The sequence below is a fragment of the Dasypus novemcinctus genome, chromosome 3 (genome assembly GCF_030445035.2).
Source record: "Dasypus novemcinctus isolate mDasNov1 chromosome 3, mDasNov1.1.hap2, whole genome shotgun sequence".
NCBI lineage: Eukaryota > Metazoa > Chordata > Mammalia > Cingulata > Dasypodidae > Dasypus > Dasypus novemcinctus.
Window position 1 is genome coordinate 46,066,578 of NC_080675.1, and position 21,159 is coordinate 46,087,736.

A 21,159-nucleotide genomic window follows, 5' to 3' on the forward strand; every position below is an offset into this window, starting at 1 on the left:
TTGATATTGCCTCTTTAGGTCATCCAAAGATCCCCAGGCACATGTTACCCAGATGAAAAGCAGTATGCCAAGGTCTTAGCACCCATTCTACCTGTTGTCAGGGATGGCAGCATTTACTAAGAGCAACTTTCTGAGTAACTTGGAGTTTTGGTGGAGAGTAGAGCCTTTGGGAAGAGCTGGACCATGGGATGTGGCTCGAGGTAGAGCAAGTCCAAGTGCTGAACTATGGAGGGAGGATCTGGAAGCCCAGAGCCGTGCAGAGCATCAGACAGACCCTCAGGAACAATCAAAATAGCTAACTTACTGGCTGATATGTGTGAGACACTGTCCTAAGCACTTTACTTGTGTCAACTCATTCAGTCTTTACAACAGCCCCTTAGGGTTAAGCGCCACATTATCCCTAACTGGGAGGCTCAGTAATTTGCCTGCAGTTACAAGATAGTAAGTGGTAGAGCTGGGATGCAGAGTTTCTGGTTCTGGGGTCCACATTCCGAATTATAACAGTCTCCTGCCTCTCAGCGGGATAACAAACTGGTAGGGGAAAGAGGCTAAAGCAAAAAAGGCAAACCTTCTACTCTAATCTTTTCCCTTAGAACAAGCCATCTCCATTCTCTGCCCAGGTCAAAGCCCACTCCTTCTGCTCTCCTATCAGGACACTGTGTTGCCAGGCAGGCTGAAAAACCAGCACCCTGCCAACCTGTTGTGCTCATTCATCTACCCATTTATTCATTACGTTTTGCTTGGTGTTTTAAATAAAGCTATATCCTCTCCCCAGGTATATATAAATATACACAGAAAATTTCCATAATACAGAAAGAAGTTCCATCCCTTGATGAACCAATATGCTTGCTTTATGAAATCTAGGATTTCAAGTCTAAGATAGTTCAGATTCTTAGTATATCTGTTATACAGATAAATATACTTTTGTTTAATAGGTATTTTCCTGGAGAAGTTGCTTATTCAAAAATATTTTGCAAGTAACTTTAGGAATCATGCCCTACATAGGAGTTCTATTACAAATCTTTTTACAAAGTGAATGAATAATCTTCACACTACATGAAAATGTCTGTCTTCTACTGAACTGTCCTATCAGTGTTGCTTCAAGCGGTGGTATGACTGTACAAGCAGTGAATACAACTAGATTAGTCCCATTTGTGGATACTGAGACTATAATTTCTGTTTCCCTTTATTCTTGTTGAGGCTTTTGCAGAGAGAAAACTTGACTCTACTGAGGATGAGAGGAAAATCCGGTTATCACAGCTTATATCTAACAAGGTAGTTCTTCTTTTAGTAACCACTAGAATCATAAATTCATGTGAAGATCTACCATAGAATCTGAGCTTATAATTGCTCAAATAACTCATATATGCTAAGACATTTTTGTGTCCTTAGCATCTATAGGAAACTGTCTAATATTAAATGTTATGAAAAGGTCAGTAGTTTGGGTCTGGGCTGGGCCCCATGGTGGATGTTGACAGAGTTCCTTGGAATCATGTCCTCAGGAATGTACTAAGTCTGCATTCCCATTAGAGAGTTTTCTTTATAACACCCACAGAATTTTATTACTTCTAAATTTTCATTTACCCTTTGTACCCAGGAAATTTAACTTCAGTTCAATATGTATTTATTGAGTCCTTTCTATGTACTTAGCCTTGAGTTTCCCACCCACTGCCACTCATACAGAGATAAACTGTGGTCTGGAGCCATATATATATATATATGCTTCCAGAAAATATATATGTAGGTACAAAATTGTGTGCCCCAAAGCAAGACTCACTCAGTCAACATTGTGTCCTTGGTGTCAAACAGAATATTTTTCTTATATAAAGGAGTAGCTATCAAATAATGAAAGATTCCAGATATAACTACTAATTTTATTTTTACGTAGCACTAGTTTATGGATAAATGGTGTGCAAAAGTAAATTAACCTGAGTAGGTTTGTTTTAATTGATACCTTGCTTCAATGATTTGACATTCATTACATGTAACATTTAACATTCAAACAGTATGCTCCATATCTTAAATTCAAAACTTTTAATCCCCTCCTAATTTTTCACCATAATTCATTGTCAGGCTATAGTTACTATAGAAATGTGGCTCATTGCCATATTTATTTTGTTATTTTAAGTCCTTCCTCGCTCTGTTCTGTGTAACTCATTGTAAAATAGAACTTTGAGTGACATTCCAGAGGTATTGTACTTTATACCTCCTATATTTTTCATGTATTTTCTAGGAATATATTTGGTTTCCACAGTCTTGTGAAGTGAATAAAAATACTCTATCCTTGCCATCCCTTGAATGAAATGGTTGTCCATCACACCTGCTAAAAGGAAAGCAATCAAACCTAGTTCTTTAAAATTGGCTTAGAAATTCACTTTCTCCATGAGGTTCTTGTGTTCTGATTACTGCAGGTTGTAGTATTTATCGGTGCTTAAGATGCCCTGGCATGTAAGATACCCCCCACTTTTGAAATATAAATTTGCACTAAAAAGGACATGTACTTTAATGAAGTGGTACCACTTTCAGGATGTAGGGATTATTCTTAGGCACAGATGGATGATTTCAGATGAGTCCCCTTTCTGTACTCCCTGAGGTGGGGTGCGGTGGGGTGGGGTGGGGCGGGGCGGGGCAGGGTGGGGAGGTCCTACATATTCCCACCGCTGACTATGCATCTCACAGAAAAGTAAACAGCCACACTATTAAGCCATTGATGCAAAACTTTGGATTTTTGCTTTCCCCCCACATTTCCCCTCAGGATAGTATAGGGTCAGCTTTCTTAGCTGTCCTCCAGCCCAACAGTTACCACTTCCAGTAATGAATGGTCCCAGGAAGAGAGACTTGATGATGTGACATGAGGAGTATTTGGTGAACAGCTATGTCTTGTGCCTCTCTCTGCAGGGGCTGTGGAGGGGACAGCCAGCTGGGGAGGTGGGAGGATGGGGCTGGGAAAGGTGGTTGGGGGTCCTACAGGTTTTGGTCCCCTTTGCCCTGGGCTCTGTTTCTCCATGGTGGCCTTTTCCAGTGAGTGACTTTCCTGGGTGTTACTGGTGTTTTATCCCTTAACCTGTGCACTTTCAGAAAGCCTCAGTTGGTCGCACAAGCTACGAAGTCTGTGCCAAAGTGAGCAATTTCCAGGCTGGTAGCTTTGTGTGGGTGAGAGGGCTGGGGTGGGAATGCCAGGAGGGCAGAAGCCTGGTGAGACGCTTTCACAGCACAGCAGGGTACTTAGGGGGAAAGGCTTCCCCAGGATTGGGAGTCCCCTGTGGTGTTGGTTCATCTGAATTTTACAAAGGCCCCTTCCCCCAACCACCATCATCATAGACATGTCCTTGCCTGGTTTGTGGGAGGCAAGAGCAGCTTCTTTGAAGACCCCAAGCCCACTTCAGGGACTGCTAAAGGGACTGAAAAAAGGAACTTGCGGAAAACCACCGTCGCCATGGCTGCCCTTCACTCTGTGCCATAGGTTTTTAGGAACAAATGAAGGTTTTGAGGGAAAGTCATTTAACTGTCAAGGATTTCTGGTAACTCTATGACTGATGATAATATGTTTTTGAGAGCAGTGGAGTGTAATAATGTTTCTCTGGCTGGAGTGATAGAAGCTGGTATTTTCTAGGTAATGTTCAAGTAATTTACTTCAAAAGTATACATAAAAATTACAGTTTTGTAGGACATGATCAAAAGACTTTTGATGATACAGTTCAAAGTTTTTTTCTAAAACTTTTGCTTAAAAATAATCTGCAGCTACTAAATCATTTCCACGTCTACATTTCTGCCTTCCTTTCCTGATTCTAATCTGCTCTAGTCACAATTTCTTTGTATGCCATTTTATTACTGGATTTTGTTTAGGTTCTTGGTCAGGTGAGTTAGGCCAGTAATTTATTCAGGCAGGGAGGGAAGAGACTGGGAGAAAATAACAGATTATGGGTCCCAGGTAGAGAGAAAGGGGCTGAAAGTGATAAAGTGGACTGATATACAGACTATAGCTCCCCATTATAGATGATAAATTCCCAGGTTTTACTTGCATGGCCACATGGCAGAGGAAAAATGATGAGAGCAGGGCTCAGAGGGCAGGAACAGGCACCGGCACTGGCACTGGGACACGGCGAAGGCAAGAGCAGGGGTCCAAAGGCGAGAGAGAGTGAGTTGAACCATTAATTATTCCACCCCTTTGCTAATGGCATAGGAGAAGTTGCAGCTGTTTACTGTTTTGTTGATTACCCCGCCCATCAGTCCCCTAGGAGGGTCCAATGATAAAGCCCTCGGGGAAGATCTGGGGCTTCTCCTGGCTTTTGGAGGAAATTCTGTTTTGAATGGCAGAATCTTGGTGGCGGGGGTCTTCCAGCAGCCATCTTGCTGTTTTTGATGTCCCCGTGGACTTTTTGCCCGGTTCCAGATCCATCTATTGATACCCTGTCTTACCAGCTGGCTTCAATATTAGCTTTTCTCAAATTATATTTAAATTTCTTTAGTTGCTGTATCAGTTTCCAAATGACTGCCAGGAAGTGAGAGCCAAGCTCTAGATATGAAGGATTATTTCTTCCTGGGATATTTCCTTCTGTAACATTTACTTTTTCTTATTATCATTTCAGATGTACTACTGATGGGAACCTGGACTGTCTCATTTTAGTAATATGAGACATATCTAGGGCTGGTTAGTTGGCTGAAATGGTTAGATGGAAGATAGTCAACAGAATGGAATTCAGTTCTTTTATTTGGTAAATGGGTAGAAGGAAGATGTAGTTGCAGTGAATATTTTTATCTAAATAGTATTTATACAAATTTAATTCCAGTAATTTCACATCACTAGATTTGGTCTCATTAATAACTTATTAGAAGATGTCCATGATGAAATTTGATGTTAAAAAGAAAATACTGCTTAATGCTTTGATGTTTGCCTGAAGCCGCATGTTCCTTAACTTTCTAAATGAACTTTTATAGGGATGAGGGGAAATGCGTGGAAGGAATTTTGGAAATCTTTGACATGCTCCTGGCAACGACTTCAAGGTTTCGTGAGTTAAAACTCCAACACAAAGAGTATCTCTGTGTCAAGGCCATGATCCTCCTCAACTCCAGTGAGTAACGAACAGCACAGCTGGGCTGTGTTTTATGGGGGAGAGATGCTGTTTCTAGAACTGGCATGGCATTAAGAAGGGTACTAAATTTACCTTATCTACAAAGGGGGGAAATGGCTTTCTTTCTGACATTTCTTTTTTATTTTATAGGGATTTTTTAACTGTAGTTAGCTCGGTAAATTGAATGTGAATTATTCTTTGGGTTAATTGCTGACTGTCAATTTAAAAAGTAACATAAGCCACTTTTTTCAATGTTTATGCAGACATTTTACATGGTTGACATGCATTAATATTCACTGTTTTGAGTTCTGCATCAACAGATTAATCCATTCATTCATTCAGGACACTCCAGACACAGTCTGCCCTCAAATGGCTCAAAGTATAAGGAGAGAGAGAGAGAAAACAAATCATTAAATACAATGATCTCAGTGCTATAAGAAAGTATATACAGAGGACTATGGGAAAACAGAAGGGAGGCAGACACTGGAGGGCTAGCAGAGGAGAATGGTGTTTGAATAAGGCTTCAAGATGTTAGCTGGGCTGGGGGAAGGAGTAGGCGGGAATGAATGAAGAAATTGGGTGAGCCGGTAGCTGCACATCATCCAGTGCAAGGCCGAGGGCAGGCGGGAAGGTGTAAGAGGCAGCGCCTGAAGGAGCTGCTGCACACTCCAGTGGAGAACTGCTGATTTGGGCATCAAGTGGTCATAGGCGAGGTCTGGGGGAGGGACTGTCATGGACAGACATGTGTTGCTGAAAGGTCATTCTGGCCTCCACGGGGAGGACTCACCAGAGATGGGAGATACCAAGATGGGGGCACTGGTAGGCCTCACAAAGGATGAGGAGGACCTGAACTAACGTGGTGTGGAGGGACCTTACTCAGGGGAAATATAGGAAATAAATGTGAGCAATGAGGAAGGCATCTACGGTGTGTGTGTGGCTTAGTTTTGCTTTTTAAAAAAAATTTAAATTATATACATAATACCTGGTTGTTGTAATAATTCAAACAAAAGAAAAACATATAAGGAAGAAAATAAAAATCACTGGGAATCCTCTGTACCTGAGATAACCACCATTACTTTGGCAACCATGTTTTTTTTTTTTTTACAGATTTTAAATTTTTATTTATGCCCCACCTCTACCACCTGTGCTCACTGTCTGCTCTCTTTGTCCATTTGCTGTATGTTCTTCTGTGTCTGCTTGTCTTCTCTTCTTGTCTTCTCTTTAGGAGGCAACGGGAACTGATCCTGGAACATCCGATGTGGGAGAGAGGCACCCAGTCGTTTGAGCCACTTTAGCTCCCTGGTTTGTTGTGTCTCTCATTTCTTTCCTCTGTGTCTCTTTTTGTTGTTGTTGTTGCATCATCTTGTTGTGCCAGCTTGTGGCGTGGGCCAACTCTCCGTGGTATGGGCCTGCTCACCTTCACCAGGAGGCCCTGGGAAGCTAACCTGGGACCCCCCCATAAGGTTGACGGGAGTCCAATCACCTGAGCCACATCCGCTTTCCTGGCGACCATTTTTTAATAGTTCTCTTTCTCTCTAAAGATGGAGAACTAGAAAAACATATTCATACACAGTCTCATATATAAAATTTTACATAAACAGCATTGTATCTTACATTAAAAATTACGGATACTTTGAAAGGCATGTTTTTTTGTTGTTTTTGTTTTGTTTTTTTGCATTACTGCTTCCACCTTAACCCCAAATAAACAATCTTAACAATCCAGAGCTGGGGGAGAGAGGGGGTGTGGCGTTATCCTTCATTTAAAATAATCATTTAAAAAACTTCAGCCTGACATACACTGGGAGGGCTTTAATTTTTTTTTTTCTTTCGTTTTATAAAAATTGGGACATTTTACAAGTACTTTCTGCACCTGGCTGTTTCACTTATCAAAACGCTGTGTCATCTTTCCAGGTCAACCAGGAGAGATCTAACCCAATCTTTGAAAAGAGGGCATTGTCCTAAATTGTTCAACCATTTGGTTATTGAGGGACCTTTACTTAATTTCCAGTTTCTCTTTTTTACTACTATAGCCATTGCTGTAATAAAGAGAGGTGTGTTATTTTGAAGACATTTCTGAGGACTAATGCCATTTTCCTCCTGCTCCATTTACTGTCTGTCTGGTATTCAATCCAGTTGCTCTAACAGGTATTGATTGCTTTGTTTTTTTGTTGTTGTTTTCTCAAATATTTATATACATGTTTTAATCCTCATCTGATGACTTAATGATAGCTTCATGCAGGCCTCATTTGGGGCATTATTAACTAGAGTTTATCTAATCTTAGAGCTTGAGTGTTGAAACTACAGGGATCTGTGGGATCAAATTATGCTGCTTTCTTTTAAATCAGCCAGAGCAGCAGTCCTGGAAGCCAAAACTCAACGTAAAACCTGTAGCTGTACCCTGGCCGGGGGCCAGCTGACTGTCTCCCTCTCCAGCCTCGCCTTCTTTCCTGCATAACGGCATCCCGCCCCTCTTCTTGCACCCTTTAGACAGTGGCTCTGATGAAGGGAAAAGGGGAACATGTAGAGGTGTGCTTCTCAAAGTGTCTGTGGGGAAGAGCCAGTTTTTATTTTTCTTTTTACATTTTCAGTTCATTATAGACAGTTACTTTTGTATTCACTAGAAAAACAAAATAAAATGCAAAATATAAGCCCTAGTTTTTTGTTACTACATTCAACTGACTTAAAATTATTCTGTCAATTGCTATAAAAGTTTCCAAAAGCTTACACTGAACTTCAGCCCATCTCTTTGTTACCTGTAATGGACCATGGTTTGAGTAGCTCTGGGATAGAGCCTGGGGTGCTGCCTGGAGCTGGCTGGGTCTGGAGGAAGGGTAGATCCTGAAGAAGGGGCATGTGGGGGATGAAAAAGGAATCTGAAGGTCATGTGAAGGTACAGAGACCCCAAAGACAATTTTTATGTTCTTCCTAGTTGAGTCTCAGTCTGGTCTTACTAATAGGACATTTCCCCTACATCCAATACACCCGCCAACCCCAGTTCTGGAAAGCAAACAATTTGTGAGTAGAAAGGATAAATTATCAGACAAATGGTAATTTTAGGGAAAGCCAAGGAACCTAAGTACTTTGGAGCTTCTGGCATTTTCTTGGCATTCATTGTTCCATTGACCTATTGCTCGATAATATGAGGACACAGCTTAACTTTGGTGATTGTGTTGATGTGCACTTAGGAAATGTTGTTAGGACATTTTAAATTGATTGTTGAAGGATATCGTCTTTTTCTGACTTTCTCATCGAAACAGACTATGAACATTATCTCACATGTATGCCACCATACCTATCTAGTCAAGGGAGGATTTACTTGAAAAGTACATTCCCATCTTGGAGGATCATCAAATGCCAGAATAGGGGGCTTCTCTTACTTTAGGAAATAATTTAGAACTCTTTTTGGAGCGGCAGGGTGCTCCTTGGAAAGCAGTTTGCTTGCTGTTACAACACTTTGCAGTATAAAGCCTTCCTTTTGGCAAGCTCCTTACAGTCATTTTCGACTCCGAGACATCATATTATGCTGTTGTCAAAAACTGGAAACAGCATCTGTGCAAATGGGAAAGATTAAGGCTGTGGTGTTCCTCCTGCAACATCTGCCAGAACCACCACATTAAGAGAATTACAGAGGACGGGGGAGAGCCATATGATGTAATTACCACTTGTGGCAGTAGATGAGTAGACTTGAACAAATCGTCTTCTAGGAAAAAGTTGCTAGTCAAACAGTTGTTGAAATGAATTTATTCTGTTCAGCGTTGCTGTTAGGAAAATGGGAGTCTGTTTCTATTGGAAATTTTTCACTGTCAGGAAAGATGAGTCTTTTTTATGCTAGATTTTAAGGAATTGGGAGCAGAGGCTTTTCCTACTGGGTTATTAGTAGCATTAAGTGAGAAAAAAATAAAAGCAAACAGGGACTGGATTTGCCCTCCCACCTTAAACAACAACAACAACAATAAAATACCAGACAATATATATAGCAGACAATGTACACTGAACAACCCAGGAGAGTGATCCTCAAAAGAAGTAACCAGATGAGCCCTATGATTGCTCAGCTAACTGCCTGGAGTCAGCTTCCAGGCTGCAATGAGGGTCTCCCTGGACTGAGGAGACAGAGTTGTGAATTTGGGCAGGCCACGGCAGCTAAGATTTATTGGGGATAATATTGGATAGGAAGGAACTGTACAGAAAGAGCTCTGAAAATCTGCAGAGGGTCCCCTTCAAATCTTCAGCTGAGTGCATGCTTGTGAGGAGGACAGGGAAAGAACTGCCAGAAAAGAGCAGGTAGAACAGTCCCGAGAGTTCATACAGGCCCAGGAATTATCCATTTTAATACCAACCAGAGAGGAAAACCTTGTAATACACTGGACTCTGGGTATAGTGCTCACAAGTGTATTGCCTCATTAGTGGGGTAATATTAGTTTGGTTACTCTGTTCCTGTCAAACAAAGTTTAAAAGCAAGCCTCGATTAAACTACTATATTACCTGATAACTACATCCCAGAATAAAGTTCAAGGATATTTAAAGGAATACAAGAATATCCAGTAACCAATGAGACAAAACTCACAATGTTGGATAACCAGTCAAAAATTACCAAGCATGCAAAGAAGCAGGAAAATATGACCTATAAGGAGGGGAAAAAAATCAATTGAAAAGACTAAAAAATGCACAGATAATAGAATTAGTAGACAAGGACATTAAAAACAGTTCCGTATGTTCAAGAGGTAGAGGAAAGCATGAACAAGTAAGAAGAGACATGAAATATATGAAACAAACACAAATTGAATTTATAGATGTAAAAACTGGGCCTACATGGCATTATTAGCAGATTAGGCCCAGCAGAAGAAAAGATTAGTGAATATGAAGACAAAGCAAAAGAAACTATCAAAAAAGAAATGAGGAAAGCAGATTTGGCTCAATGGATAGAGCATCTGCCTACCACATGGAAGGTCCAAGGTTCCAACCCAGGGCCTCTTGACCCGTGTGGTGAAGCTGGCCCATGCGCAGTGCTGATGCATGCAAGGAGTGCGCAGTGCTGATGCATGCAATTAATGCCGTGCCATACAGGGGTGTTGCCCATGTAGGGGAACCCCATGCACAAGGAGTGTGCCCCGTAAGGAGAGCCACTCTGCGTGAAAAAACAAAAGTGCAGCCTGCTCCGGAATGGGACTGCACACATAGAGAGCTGATACAGCAAGATGATGCAACAAAAAAGAGACAGATTCCTGGTGCTGCTGACAAGAATACAAGCAGACACAGAAGAACACCCAGAGAATGGACACAGAAAGCAGACAACTGGGGCGGGAGGGGAGAGAAATAAATAAAAAATAAATCTTTAAAAAAAAAAAAGGAAAGAAGAAAGAAAAAAATGAATAAAGCATTAGTGAGCTAGGGGACAACTATAATTGCTCATATACATGTATTTGGAGTCTCTGAAAGGGTGGGGTGAGGGAATAGAAAAATACTGTGCTGTCTTTATTTGCTGACATGATAATCTGTGTAGAAAATCCTAAGAGTCTACAAAAAAGGTTAAGTTTAGCAAGGTTGCCGGATACAGAGGCAAAACAGGCCTATCTCATTTTATTGTACTTCACTTTATTGCCCTTCACAGATAGTTTTTTACAAACTGTGTTTTTTACAAATTGAAGGTTTGCGGCAACCCTGTGTCAAGCAAGTCTACTGGTGCCATTTTTCCAACAGCATGTGTGCACTTTGTGTCTCTGTGTCACATTTTGGTAATTCTTGTAATATTTCAAAGTTTTTCATTACTATTATATCTGTTATGGTGTTCTGTGATCAGTGATCTTTGATGTTACTATTGTAATTGTTTGGGATTGCCACAAACCATGCCCATATAAGAGAGCAAACATGACTGATAAATGTTGTGTGTGTTCTGACTGCTCCATCAACTGACCTTTCCCCTCTCTCACCTCAGGCCTCCCTGTTCCCTGAGATACAATAATATTGGAATTAGGCCAGTTAATAACCCTATAATGACCTCTAAGTGTTCAAGTGAAAGGATTAATCTTAGGTCTCTCACTTTAAATCAAAAGCTAGAAATGATTAAGCTTAGTGAGGAAGGCTTGTTGGAAGTGGAGATAAGCTGAAAGCTAGGCCTCTTTGTGCCATTTAGCCAAGCTGTGAATATAAAGGAAAAGTTCTTGAAGGAAATTAAAAGTGCTACTCCAGGGAACACACAAATGATAAGAAAGTGAAATAGCCTTATAGCTGATTTGGAGAAAGTTTTAGTGGATAGAAGATCTAACCAGCCACAACATTCCTTTAAGCCAATACCTAATCCAGAGCAAAGCCCTAACTCTCTTCAATTCTATGAAGGCTAAGACAGGGAGGTGAGGAAGCTGCAGAAGAAAACTTTGAAGCTAGCAGAGGTTGATTCATGAAGTTTAAGGGAAGAAGCCATTCCCATCATATGAAAGCGCAAGGTGAAGCAACAAGCGCTGATGTAGAAGCTGCAGCAAGTTATAAAAAAGATATTGCTAAGATCATTGGAGAAGGTGTCTACATTAAACAACAGATTTTCAATGTAGAATAAACAGCCTTATATTAAAAGATGTCATCTAGGACTTTCCTAGCTAGAGAGGAGAAGTCAATGCCTGCCTTCAAAGCTTCAAAGGACAGGCTGACTCTCTTATTGGGGTTAATGCAGCTATTGACTTTATGTTGAAGCCAGTGTTCACTTACCATTCTGAAAATTCTAGGGCCCTTAAGAATTATGCTAAATCTACTCTGCTTGTGCTCTATAAATGAAACAACAAAGCCTAGATGATAGCACATCTGTTTGCAACATGGTTTACTGTTTACTGAATATTTTTTTTTCTTTTTTTTTTTTTATTGACTTTGTAATAATATTACATTAAAAATATATATGTGAGGTCCCATTCAACCCCACCTCCCCACCCCCCACACCCCCTCTCCCCCCCCCAACAACACTCGTTCCCATCATCATGACACATCCATTGGATTTGGTAAGTACATCTTTGGGCACCTCTGCACCTCATAGACAATGGTTCCCATCATGGCCCATACTCTCCTCCATTCCATCCAGTGGGCCCTGTGAGGATTTACAATGTCCGGTGATTACCTCTGAAGCACCATCCAGGGCAGCTCCATGTCCCAAAGACGCCTCCACCTCTCATCTCTTCCTGCCTTTCCCCATACCCATCGTCCACCATGTCCACTTTTCCCAATCCAATGCCACCTCTTCTATGTGGACATTGGATTGGTTGTGTCCATTGCACCTCTATGTCAAGAGGAGGCTCAGAGTCCACATGGATGCTGGATGCAATCCTCCCACTTTCAGTTGTAATCACTCTAAGCTCCATGGTGTGGTGGTTGTCCTTCTTCAACTCCATCTTAGCTGAGTGTGGTAAGTCCAATAGAACAGATTGTAGGTGCTGGAGTCTGTTGAGGCTCAGGACCTGGCTATCATATTGTCAGTCCAGAGATTCAAATCCCCTAAATATATCTTAAACCCCAACATTAACTGCACCTCCAGCCCATTAGCATGAAAGTCTTATGAAGGGAGATCCCATCTGAGTCCAGATTCATCACACATAAACACCATTTCCAAAGAGGGGCCATCTGCCCTGGTATGTTTACTGAATATTTTAAGCCCACTGTTGAGACCTACTGCTCAGAAAGATTTCTTTGAAAATATTGCTGCTCATTGACAATACACCTGGTCACCCAAGAGCTCTGATGTATAGGTACAATGAGGTAAATACATGGGAAGTGGATTTGGCTCAACAGATAGAGCATCCACCTACCACATGGAAGGTCAAGGGTTCAAACCCAGGACCTCCTGACCCATGTGATGAGCTGGCCCATGCTCAGTGCTGATGCGCACAAGGAGTGCTGTGCCACACAGGGGTGTCCCCCATGTAAGGGAACCCCACGCACAAGGAGTGTGCCCCGTAAGGAGAGCTGCCCAGCGCAAAAAAAGTGCAGCCTGCCCAGGAGTGGTGCTGCACACATGGAGAGCTGGCGCAGCAAGATGAAGCAACAAAAAGAGACACAGATTCCCAGTGCCATTGAGAAGAATATAAGCGGACACACAGGAACACACAGCAAAGGGACACAGAGCAGACAACTGCGGGCGGGGGGGGGGGGGGGGGGGGGAGAGGGGAAGGGGAGAGAAAAAAGTAAAAAATCTTAAAATAAGTAAATACATAAATAAATAAAATAGTGAATTTTTAAAAAATGAGGTGAATATGGTTTTCATGCCTGCAACACAATATCTATTCTGCAGTCCATGGATCAAGGAGTAATTTCAACTTTCAAGTCTTATTATTTAAGAAATACATTTCAAAAGTCTATAGCTGGGAGCTGAGGTGGCTCAAGCCATTGGGTGTCTCCCTCCCACATGGGAGGTCCAGGGTTCAGTTCCTAGTGCCTCCTAAAAAAAAAAAAAAGAAATGCACACAACAAATGGATGCAGAGAGCAGATAGTGAGCACAAACAGTGGGGGGTGGGGAGAAATCTATCAATAAAATAAATCTTAAAAGGAAAAAGGCTATAGCTGCCATAGATAATGATTCCTTTGATGGATCTGAGCATTGTAAATTGAAAACCTTCTGGAAAGGAGTCAGTGTTCTCAATGCCATTAGGAATATTCATGATTCGTGGGGTAGGTCAAAATGTCAACATTTAACAGGAGTTTGGAAAAAGTTGATTCCAGCCCTCAAACAGGACTTTAGGGATTCAAGACTTCAATGGAGGAGGTAACTGCAGATGTAGTGGAAATAGCAAGAGAAGTAGAATTAAAAGTGGAGCCAGAAGATGTGACTAAATTGCTGAAATCTTACGCTAAGACTTAAAGAGATGATGAGTTGCTTCTTATGGATGAGCAAAGAAAGTGGTTTCTTGAGATACAATCTTGTAGAAATGGGTTGGCTTTTATATTGGGGATGAATTAGGTTAAAAGCTTACAGTTCTGAGGCCTTGGAAGTGTCCAAATCAAGGCATCATCAGGAGATGCTGTCTCACCAAGATGCAGCTGTGGACGATCAGGCACATGGCCGGGCATAATGGTGGCTCTGCTGGTCTCAGCCTTCTCCTCCAGGCCTACATTCTCCCTGAGCTCAGCTGTGGGCCATCGGGCATATGGTGTATCTCTCCCCTCTCCTCCGGACTTCATCTCTTTTAGCCTTTCAGGGGCCTCTTTCCGTGCCTCTGTGCTCTGCTGATTCCAGCCTTTAGCCTGGGGGACCTCTCAACCTCTTGAGGTTTCTCTGTCTCTGCTGCTCTTTTTCTCTGTGTCTGTGGCTTTTTAGTCCTCCGTTTATAAAGGACTTGAGTAAGAGGATATGACCCACCCTGGGTCCTGTGATCTAATAAAAAAGTGAGTTTATAGGCACAGGGATGGGTTTGCTTTAAGAACAGGATTTTCTGGGGTCCACAAAAGACTCAACCAGCACAAATCTACTCCTGGTGAAGATTCTGGGAATGTTGTTGCAATGACAAAAAAGCATTTAGAATATCACATAAACTTAGGTGATTAAGCAGCAGCAGGAGTTCAGAGGATTGACTCTAATTTTGAAAGAAGTTCTCCTGTGGGTAAAATGTTATTATACAGCATCATGTGCTACAGGGAAATCTTTTGTGAAAGGAAGATTCGATCCATGCGGCAAACTTCATTGTTGTCTTATTTTAAGAAATTGCCGTGGTCATCCCAACCTTCAGCAACCATCACCTTGACTCAAGGAGCAACTAGTAACAAGCAAGACCCTCTACCAGCAAAAAGATTACAACTCCCTGAAGGCTCAGATGATGGTTAGCATTTTTTAGCCATCAAGTATTTTTAAATTAAGATCCATTGTTTTTTAAGATGTAATGCTGTTGTACACTTAATAGACTACAGTGTAGTATAAACATAACTTTTATATGCACTGGGAAACCAGACGATTCACGTGATGCTGTTAGGATATATGCTTTATTGCAGTGTTCTGGAGCTGATCCCTCAATGTCTCCGAGGTAGGTCTGTATACAGAAATCACTTGTGTTTCTATATATGGTAGCAGAAATTTAAATTAAAAAAACAAAACAAAACAAGCGTCTACAATGGAATAATAAATAATGAAATTCTTTGGAATAAATTTGACAAAAGATGTGTGAGACTTGCCCATGGAAAACTGCCAACCATTGCTGAGAGAAATTAAAGAAGTCCTGAATAAATGGAGAGATTTATCATGTTTGTGGGTTGGAAGATTCAGTAGTTAAGATGTCAATTCCTCCCAAAATGATCTATAGATTTAACTCAATTACAACAAAAATCCCAACAGGCTTTATTTTTTGGTAGAAATTAACAAGCTGATTTTTATAGTCATAAGAAATGCAATGATCCCAGAATAGCCAAAATAACTTTGAAAAAGAACGAAGTTGGAACCACTTACACTAACTGATTTTAAGATTTATTATAAAGCTATAGTAATTTAAATAATATGGGGAGGTAGACTTGGCCCAATGGATACAGGGCGTCTGCCTACCATGTGGGAGGTGCATGGTTTGGACCCCGGCCATGTGGAGCTGGCCCATGCGCGGTGCTGATGCATGCGGGCAGTGTTGTGCCGTGTGGGGGGTGCACCCCGTAAGGAGAGCCACCTAGCGCAAAGGAGGGTGCAGCCTGCCCAAGAATGGTGCCGCACACACGGAGAGCTGACACAGCAAGATGATGCAACAGAAGGGGAGACACAGATTCCCAGTGCGGCTGATGGGGGGCAGGGAAGGGGAGAGGAAAAATAAATAAATAATATGGTATTGACATCAAGATAGACAAGCAGATCAATAGAGCAAGATAGAGTCTAAAAATAGATCTACACATTGATTTTCAACAAAGGTGTCAAGGCATTGGGAAAAGTATGATCTTGTCAGTAAATGGTGCTTGAGCTATTAGATGTAAGCAAAAACTGAATTTTAACTCTTACCTCACACCATATATAAAAATAAACTCAAAATGGATCCTGGACTTAAATGTAAGGCCTAAACTTATAAAATGTCTAGAAAAACTTAGGAGAAAATTTTGTTGCCTTGGGTTTGGCAAATATTTCTTTAAAAAAGACACAAATAACCCAAACTTTAAAAAAATTCATAAATTGGACTTCATCATAATTAAAACCTTTTCTTTCTCAAAAGGTACTCATTAAAAGGAAAAGCAGGTGGTGGACTTGGCCCAGTGGTTAGGGCGTCCGTCTACCACATGGGAGGTCCACGGTTCAAACCTCGGGCCTCCTTGACCTGTGAGCAGCTGGCCCATGCGCAGTGCTGATGCGCGCAAGGAGTGCCCTGCCATGCAGGGGTGTCCCCCGCGTAGGGGAACCCCACGCGCAAGGAGTGCGCCCCGTAAGGAGAGCCGCCCAGCGCGAAAGAAAGGGCAGCCTGCCCAGGAATGGCGCCGCACAAACGGAGAGCTGACACAACAAGATGACGCAACAAAAAGAAACACAGATTCCCGTGCCACTGACAACAACAGAAGTGGACAAAGAAGACACAGTAAATAGACACAGGGAACAGACAACTGGAGGGGGGGGGGAGAGGGAGAGAAATAAATAAATAAATAAATCTTTAAAAAAGAAAAGCAAGCCACGAACCAGGAGAAAATATTAGCAGTATGGATATTCAACAAAGGACTTGCATCTAAACATATAAAGAACTCTCACAGCTCAACAATAACAGCCAAATAAGCAACTTCATTGGCAAACTTTTGAACAGACATACTGACAGCCAATAATTACATGAAATGATGTTCATTACTCATGGGGGACCTTTAAACCACCACAACAAACCACTACATACCTAATACAATGGCTGGTAAGATGACTGACCATGCCACGTGTTTGTAAGGTGTGGACAAACCTCTGGGGTAGGAGGTGGTGTTACGGGGTGGCTTATGGCTAGAGATTACTTTCCTCAAAACAAGCAGGCAAACACACACGCCCCACATATGCATCCCTAAAGCCAAAATTTTTTTCCTTATGGGCAGTATTCTGAGATTTTTATTAAAAACTTTAGATTTCCTGATTTATTTGCTTTCAGTTGGGAAAGGCTTATTTCTTCATCCATTGAGCCTTTAGGATGTGGCAAATCTTGGGGTGTTGCCCAGCTCCCACCATGTGCTGCTCAGCATGTCCTTAGGTGGGCTGGTGAAAGGAACACACAGCTGTTCCCAGGTGGTACAGGGGAGAGGAGGTGTGTGTCCTTGACTTTATCTTATTTTTTTTGGTATATCTGGGGACATTGTGCCAAGATCTTGTCTTTTTTTTCACACCGTATTTCTGTGTTTCTTGAAAAAAGTCAGTTTTGTTCTAACATGAGTCCTAAGTGATACTTTCACGTTTGGGGGGTATACGAGGATAGTTTTCATTGTTTCCTGAGAGACTGGGCAGTGAGCATCCTCAGAGTGGAGACTGTGTGTCTCGTCCCTTGCCCCTGCCCAGGGCTGGCACTCAGCAGCCACTTTGTGCATCGTGTGGGGGAGCCAGTGAGCCAGTGAATGCCTGAGTGTGGGCTCGGCACTGCTGACCCGCGGGAGTGGCAGGCAACACAGTGGGCGCGCTTCAGCCGTCCCGGGATGATTTTAGATAAGTAATCCTTCTACGTATAAACTTTTTTCCACATGTGAAATTCATATGCCATATGACTTTTCAGAATGTCCAGCCCTTCCCTTCTGTCCCCAAGCCCCTTAGCAGTGAGGGGCACTGAGTCCTGAAGGCCCTTTGGTCCCCGTGAGGGGCTGTGCTGCTCCCACAGCCTGGAGGAGGCCCAGGCCCGTTGCTGGCAATGCTGCTGCTTTATGAAGGGACGACCCAAGGACCAGCGTACTTTGTCCCAGGGAACCTTGGCAAGACCCAGGGAGGGGTGCGTTTATGTTCCTGTAAAATTGGTTCTGAGGGTTTATTTTATGATTTTTTTAATGATAGTTTTTTTTTTAGCTCTTGTTCCAATCCAAAAGACATGATTTCTTTAAGGCAGTAGAATCGACATGGAGCACATGCTGCTTAGCAGACCAGACTAAAGGATAGTTAAAGCATTTGGTAATACAGCTGGGGTCAATTTTATGGAGAATAAGCTTTCGATAATTTTCTCCATGCTTTATTTGATTAATAATTTCCTGTGCGTGTCTAAGATATGCATTAACATGCATATTTGTCTTTTTAATTACAATGGTGTGATTATGAAATGCGAGAATTTGAACCTATGTGAATTCAATCCACTTTTTCCATATATGGGTACTTATATGGAATTGTGCCAGGCATTGTGCTAGGTAGTGGGGATTTAGTGACAAACAAGAAAGGCAGAGCCTGCGCCCACCCCGGGACTATTTGCAGCCTAACTGAGAGTGGGAGGGTGGCTCTGGGAGGGGGGCGGTATGTGGCCGTCTTGTGGGACAATGTGGCTCCCCTGGCTGGGAGACAGCCAGGGTGCTGTCAGAGCTTTAGGGGCAGAACCCAAGTCATACTTAGGGTGGGATGGTGGGGAAGTTGGAGGAAGCTTCCAGAAGGAAGTTGACCAGGGGGATCTGATGGAGGAATGGATATAGCTAAGCGTAAAGGGAGATGATGGAGAAGAGTCGGAGGAGGGAGAGAATTCTTAAGCGGAAAGTTCAGCATGTTCACTGAATTATAAGTTCAGGGAATTGGAAGTGGGATTGGATTCAAGATGAGATGTGGTGAGAACTGAGGCTGCAAAGAGTGGGGGAGACCTGGTACCCTTGACTGCTGCACCGTGTGGCTTGGACTTTATCCCAAGAGCAACGGGACGTCACTGAAGGAGCCACACGTACCGAGGTGCATTCTGGCCGCTCAGAGGGGGCACCCTGGGTTCAGCGTGGGGACTTGTTTCTTCTGCAGTGAGAAGGCAGGTCTCCCGCTAGGGGTACAGTGGAAGCGTTGAGCACAGGGGAGGACTGAGGAAGAGCCACTACTGTGAGTGATGTGAGTGGGTGCGCTGGAGAAGCAGTGAGAAGCTTCTGGGCTACTGTATAAGATTTTAAATCTGCATCATCAGGCATTATGGAGGCCCCCTTGGGCGTGGCAAACTACTAGCATAGTTGTGGTTCATTATGTTTCTTGCCCACATTGAACTGAAAGGGATGAAAATGCCAATGAAAATAGAGAACAAAACTGCCAGAACAAATTCCGTGTATGATGACAGGCCAGCCGTCGTTTATTCTCATTACAGCCTGCAGTTTTCCTTTGATGTCACATGCTTGTTATGTGTTCTTTCTTTGAACTCCAAAAGCCTGGAAGAGAGCATTTTATTTCCTTGTGCCAGGGAATCAAAGAGTCGGGTTGGTGGAGGGGGTAGGAACAGATTTGACTGAGTTGATCTTTTGCACCTGTTGAGAGTCACAGTATCACAGACAATAGTCAGAGGGGGTTTGTTTTTTATTATTTTTAAAATAATAAACTGTCTTTTTTTCCCCAAGATATATAAATCACAAAAAATGTTACAGTAAAAAATATGAGGCTTCCACATACCCCACTTCCTCCCCCCTCCACTCCTCCCACATCAACAACCTCTTTCATCTACGTGGCACATTCATTGCATTTGCTGAACACATTTTGGAGCACATAGTTTACAATGTAAACTATGGATTATAGTTTACATTGTAGTTTACACTCTCCCCCAGTCCATTCAGTGGGTTATGGCAGGATATATAATGTCCAGCATCTGTCTCTGCAATATCGTTAAACCCAGAGCAGGACAGGATGGGGAGTCAATGTACTTCGCGGCGTGCTTGCAGGGACCTAAGGAGGTAAGTGCATATAAACGGTGCCCCGTTGAGGAACTGAGGCTGGAGGTGCTGGGTTAACTGGCCCAGGGTCAGAGAGCTAGAGCTAGGTCTGTCCTCCTGCCCCAGCCAGGTGCTATCAGAAGAGCGACGCCGAGGACCTGGGCAACGGTGGCACTGGGGCTGTGCTGTGGCGCACACGTGGGGTGGGCAGGGGAGGTTCTGAGCGTTGGTCATTAGTTTGCCTTCATTCAACTCCCCTTAGAAGAGGGAGCCTTCTAGGGGCTGAGAGTGGGATTAATCTCACTTTGGGTTCACTGCTGTGTGTGTATTTGGTGCTGCAGAAGAGACACACCGTGTAATGGTTTGAGGTGACAAAATAACGTTTACTGCTATGGCAAGACCACAGTTCTGGCTCTGGTGTGCCCTTTGAGAGGTCAATTAGCCTGTCCTGCATTTAGACACTTTCCCATCCGGCTCGTGATGGGGCTGGCTCTCAGGAGGAACAGCGCGGGCAGATAAGGCCACGCCTTTACATTTCACCGCATCCACAGATGTCAGAACAACCGCGGGCAATTCGGCCTCCCTTTTGGAGACTGGAGGCCTGCTTAGTGGCTGAGCACACAGCTTCCTCTCAGAGCAGTGACTTGTGGCTCTTCTTCTTTGTCCAGGTATGTACCCTTTAGCTGCAGCCACCCAGGAGGCCGAGAGCGGCAGGAAGCTGGCTCACTTACTGAACGCCGTGACAGATGCTCTGGTCTGGGTGATCGCCAGGAGCGGTGTCTCCTCCCAGCAGCAGTCTGTCCGCCTGGCCAACCTCCTGATGCTCCTTTCTCATGTCAGGCATGCCAGGTACGATCCCTGTGAGCTGCTCACAGGATGCAGGGGTGTGTGTGCTCAGGGCAGGGCGAAGAGCTTTGGCAGAAGCATTTGCAAATGTGAGCTGAATAGGGTGCATCCCTGAAAGGGAAGCAGGGGCTTCGACAGTGCCCACCTTGTCGCCAAAGATTGGCACCTGGTAAGCATTGAATGACTGTCTCGTGGCTCCTCATAGCTCTTTACTGCATCCCACGGTGGCTCAGCTGTTTTCTAGTTGCAGGGGCTTACAGGTTGTTAATGAAATGGTAAAAGGGACTGTTCATCCCCTAAAGAGAACTGCCACCCCTCCCTGCACCACCCAGGCCTGAGGCCCCACGGTCATTTGCCTATGAGTTCAGGCTAAGCCCAGCTCTCCAGTAGAGTCCGTTCAAGCTGGTGATTGGGCAAAGACACACAAGGCTTTCCCTAAGAATTTTCCTTTTCTTTCGATGGTCTCAGGATTTTAAGAATGGGACCTAAGAG

General features: G+C 43.1%; 1 protein-coding gene across 4 annotated transcripts in view; it reads left to right on the top strand.

Annotated features, from left to right (window-relative positions):
- The window catches only part of ESR2 (estrogen receptor 2), a 68,971-nt gene that overhangs the window by 42,046 nt on the left and 5,766 nt on the right, over positions 1–21,159 (top strand). For 2 of the 4 annotated variants that reach the window (XM_058293299.1, XM_058293298.2), the window contains exons 7-9: positions 1,201–1,275; positions 4,939–5,072; positions 20,490–20,670. In XM_058293299.1, coding sequence (XP_058149282.1) covers positions 1,201–1,275; positions 4,939–5,072; positions 20,490–20,670 — 390 coding nt within the window. The remainder of the gene's footprint in view (positions 1–1,200; positions 1,276–4,938; positions 5,073–20,489; positions 20,671–21,159) is intronic. The other 2 variants (XM_058293301.1, XM_058293300.2) reach the window with 1 other exon arrangement.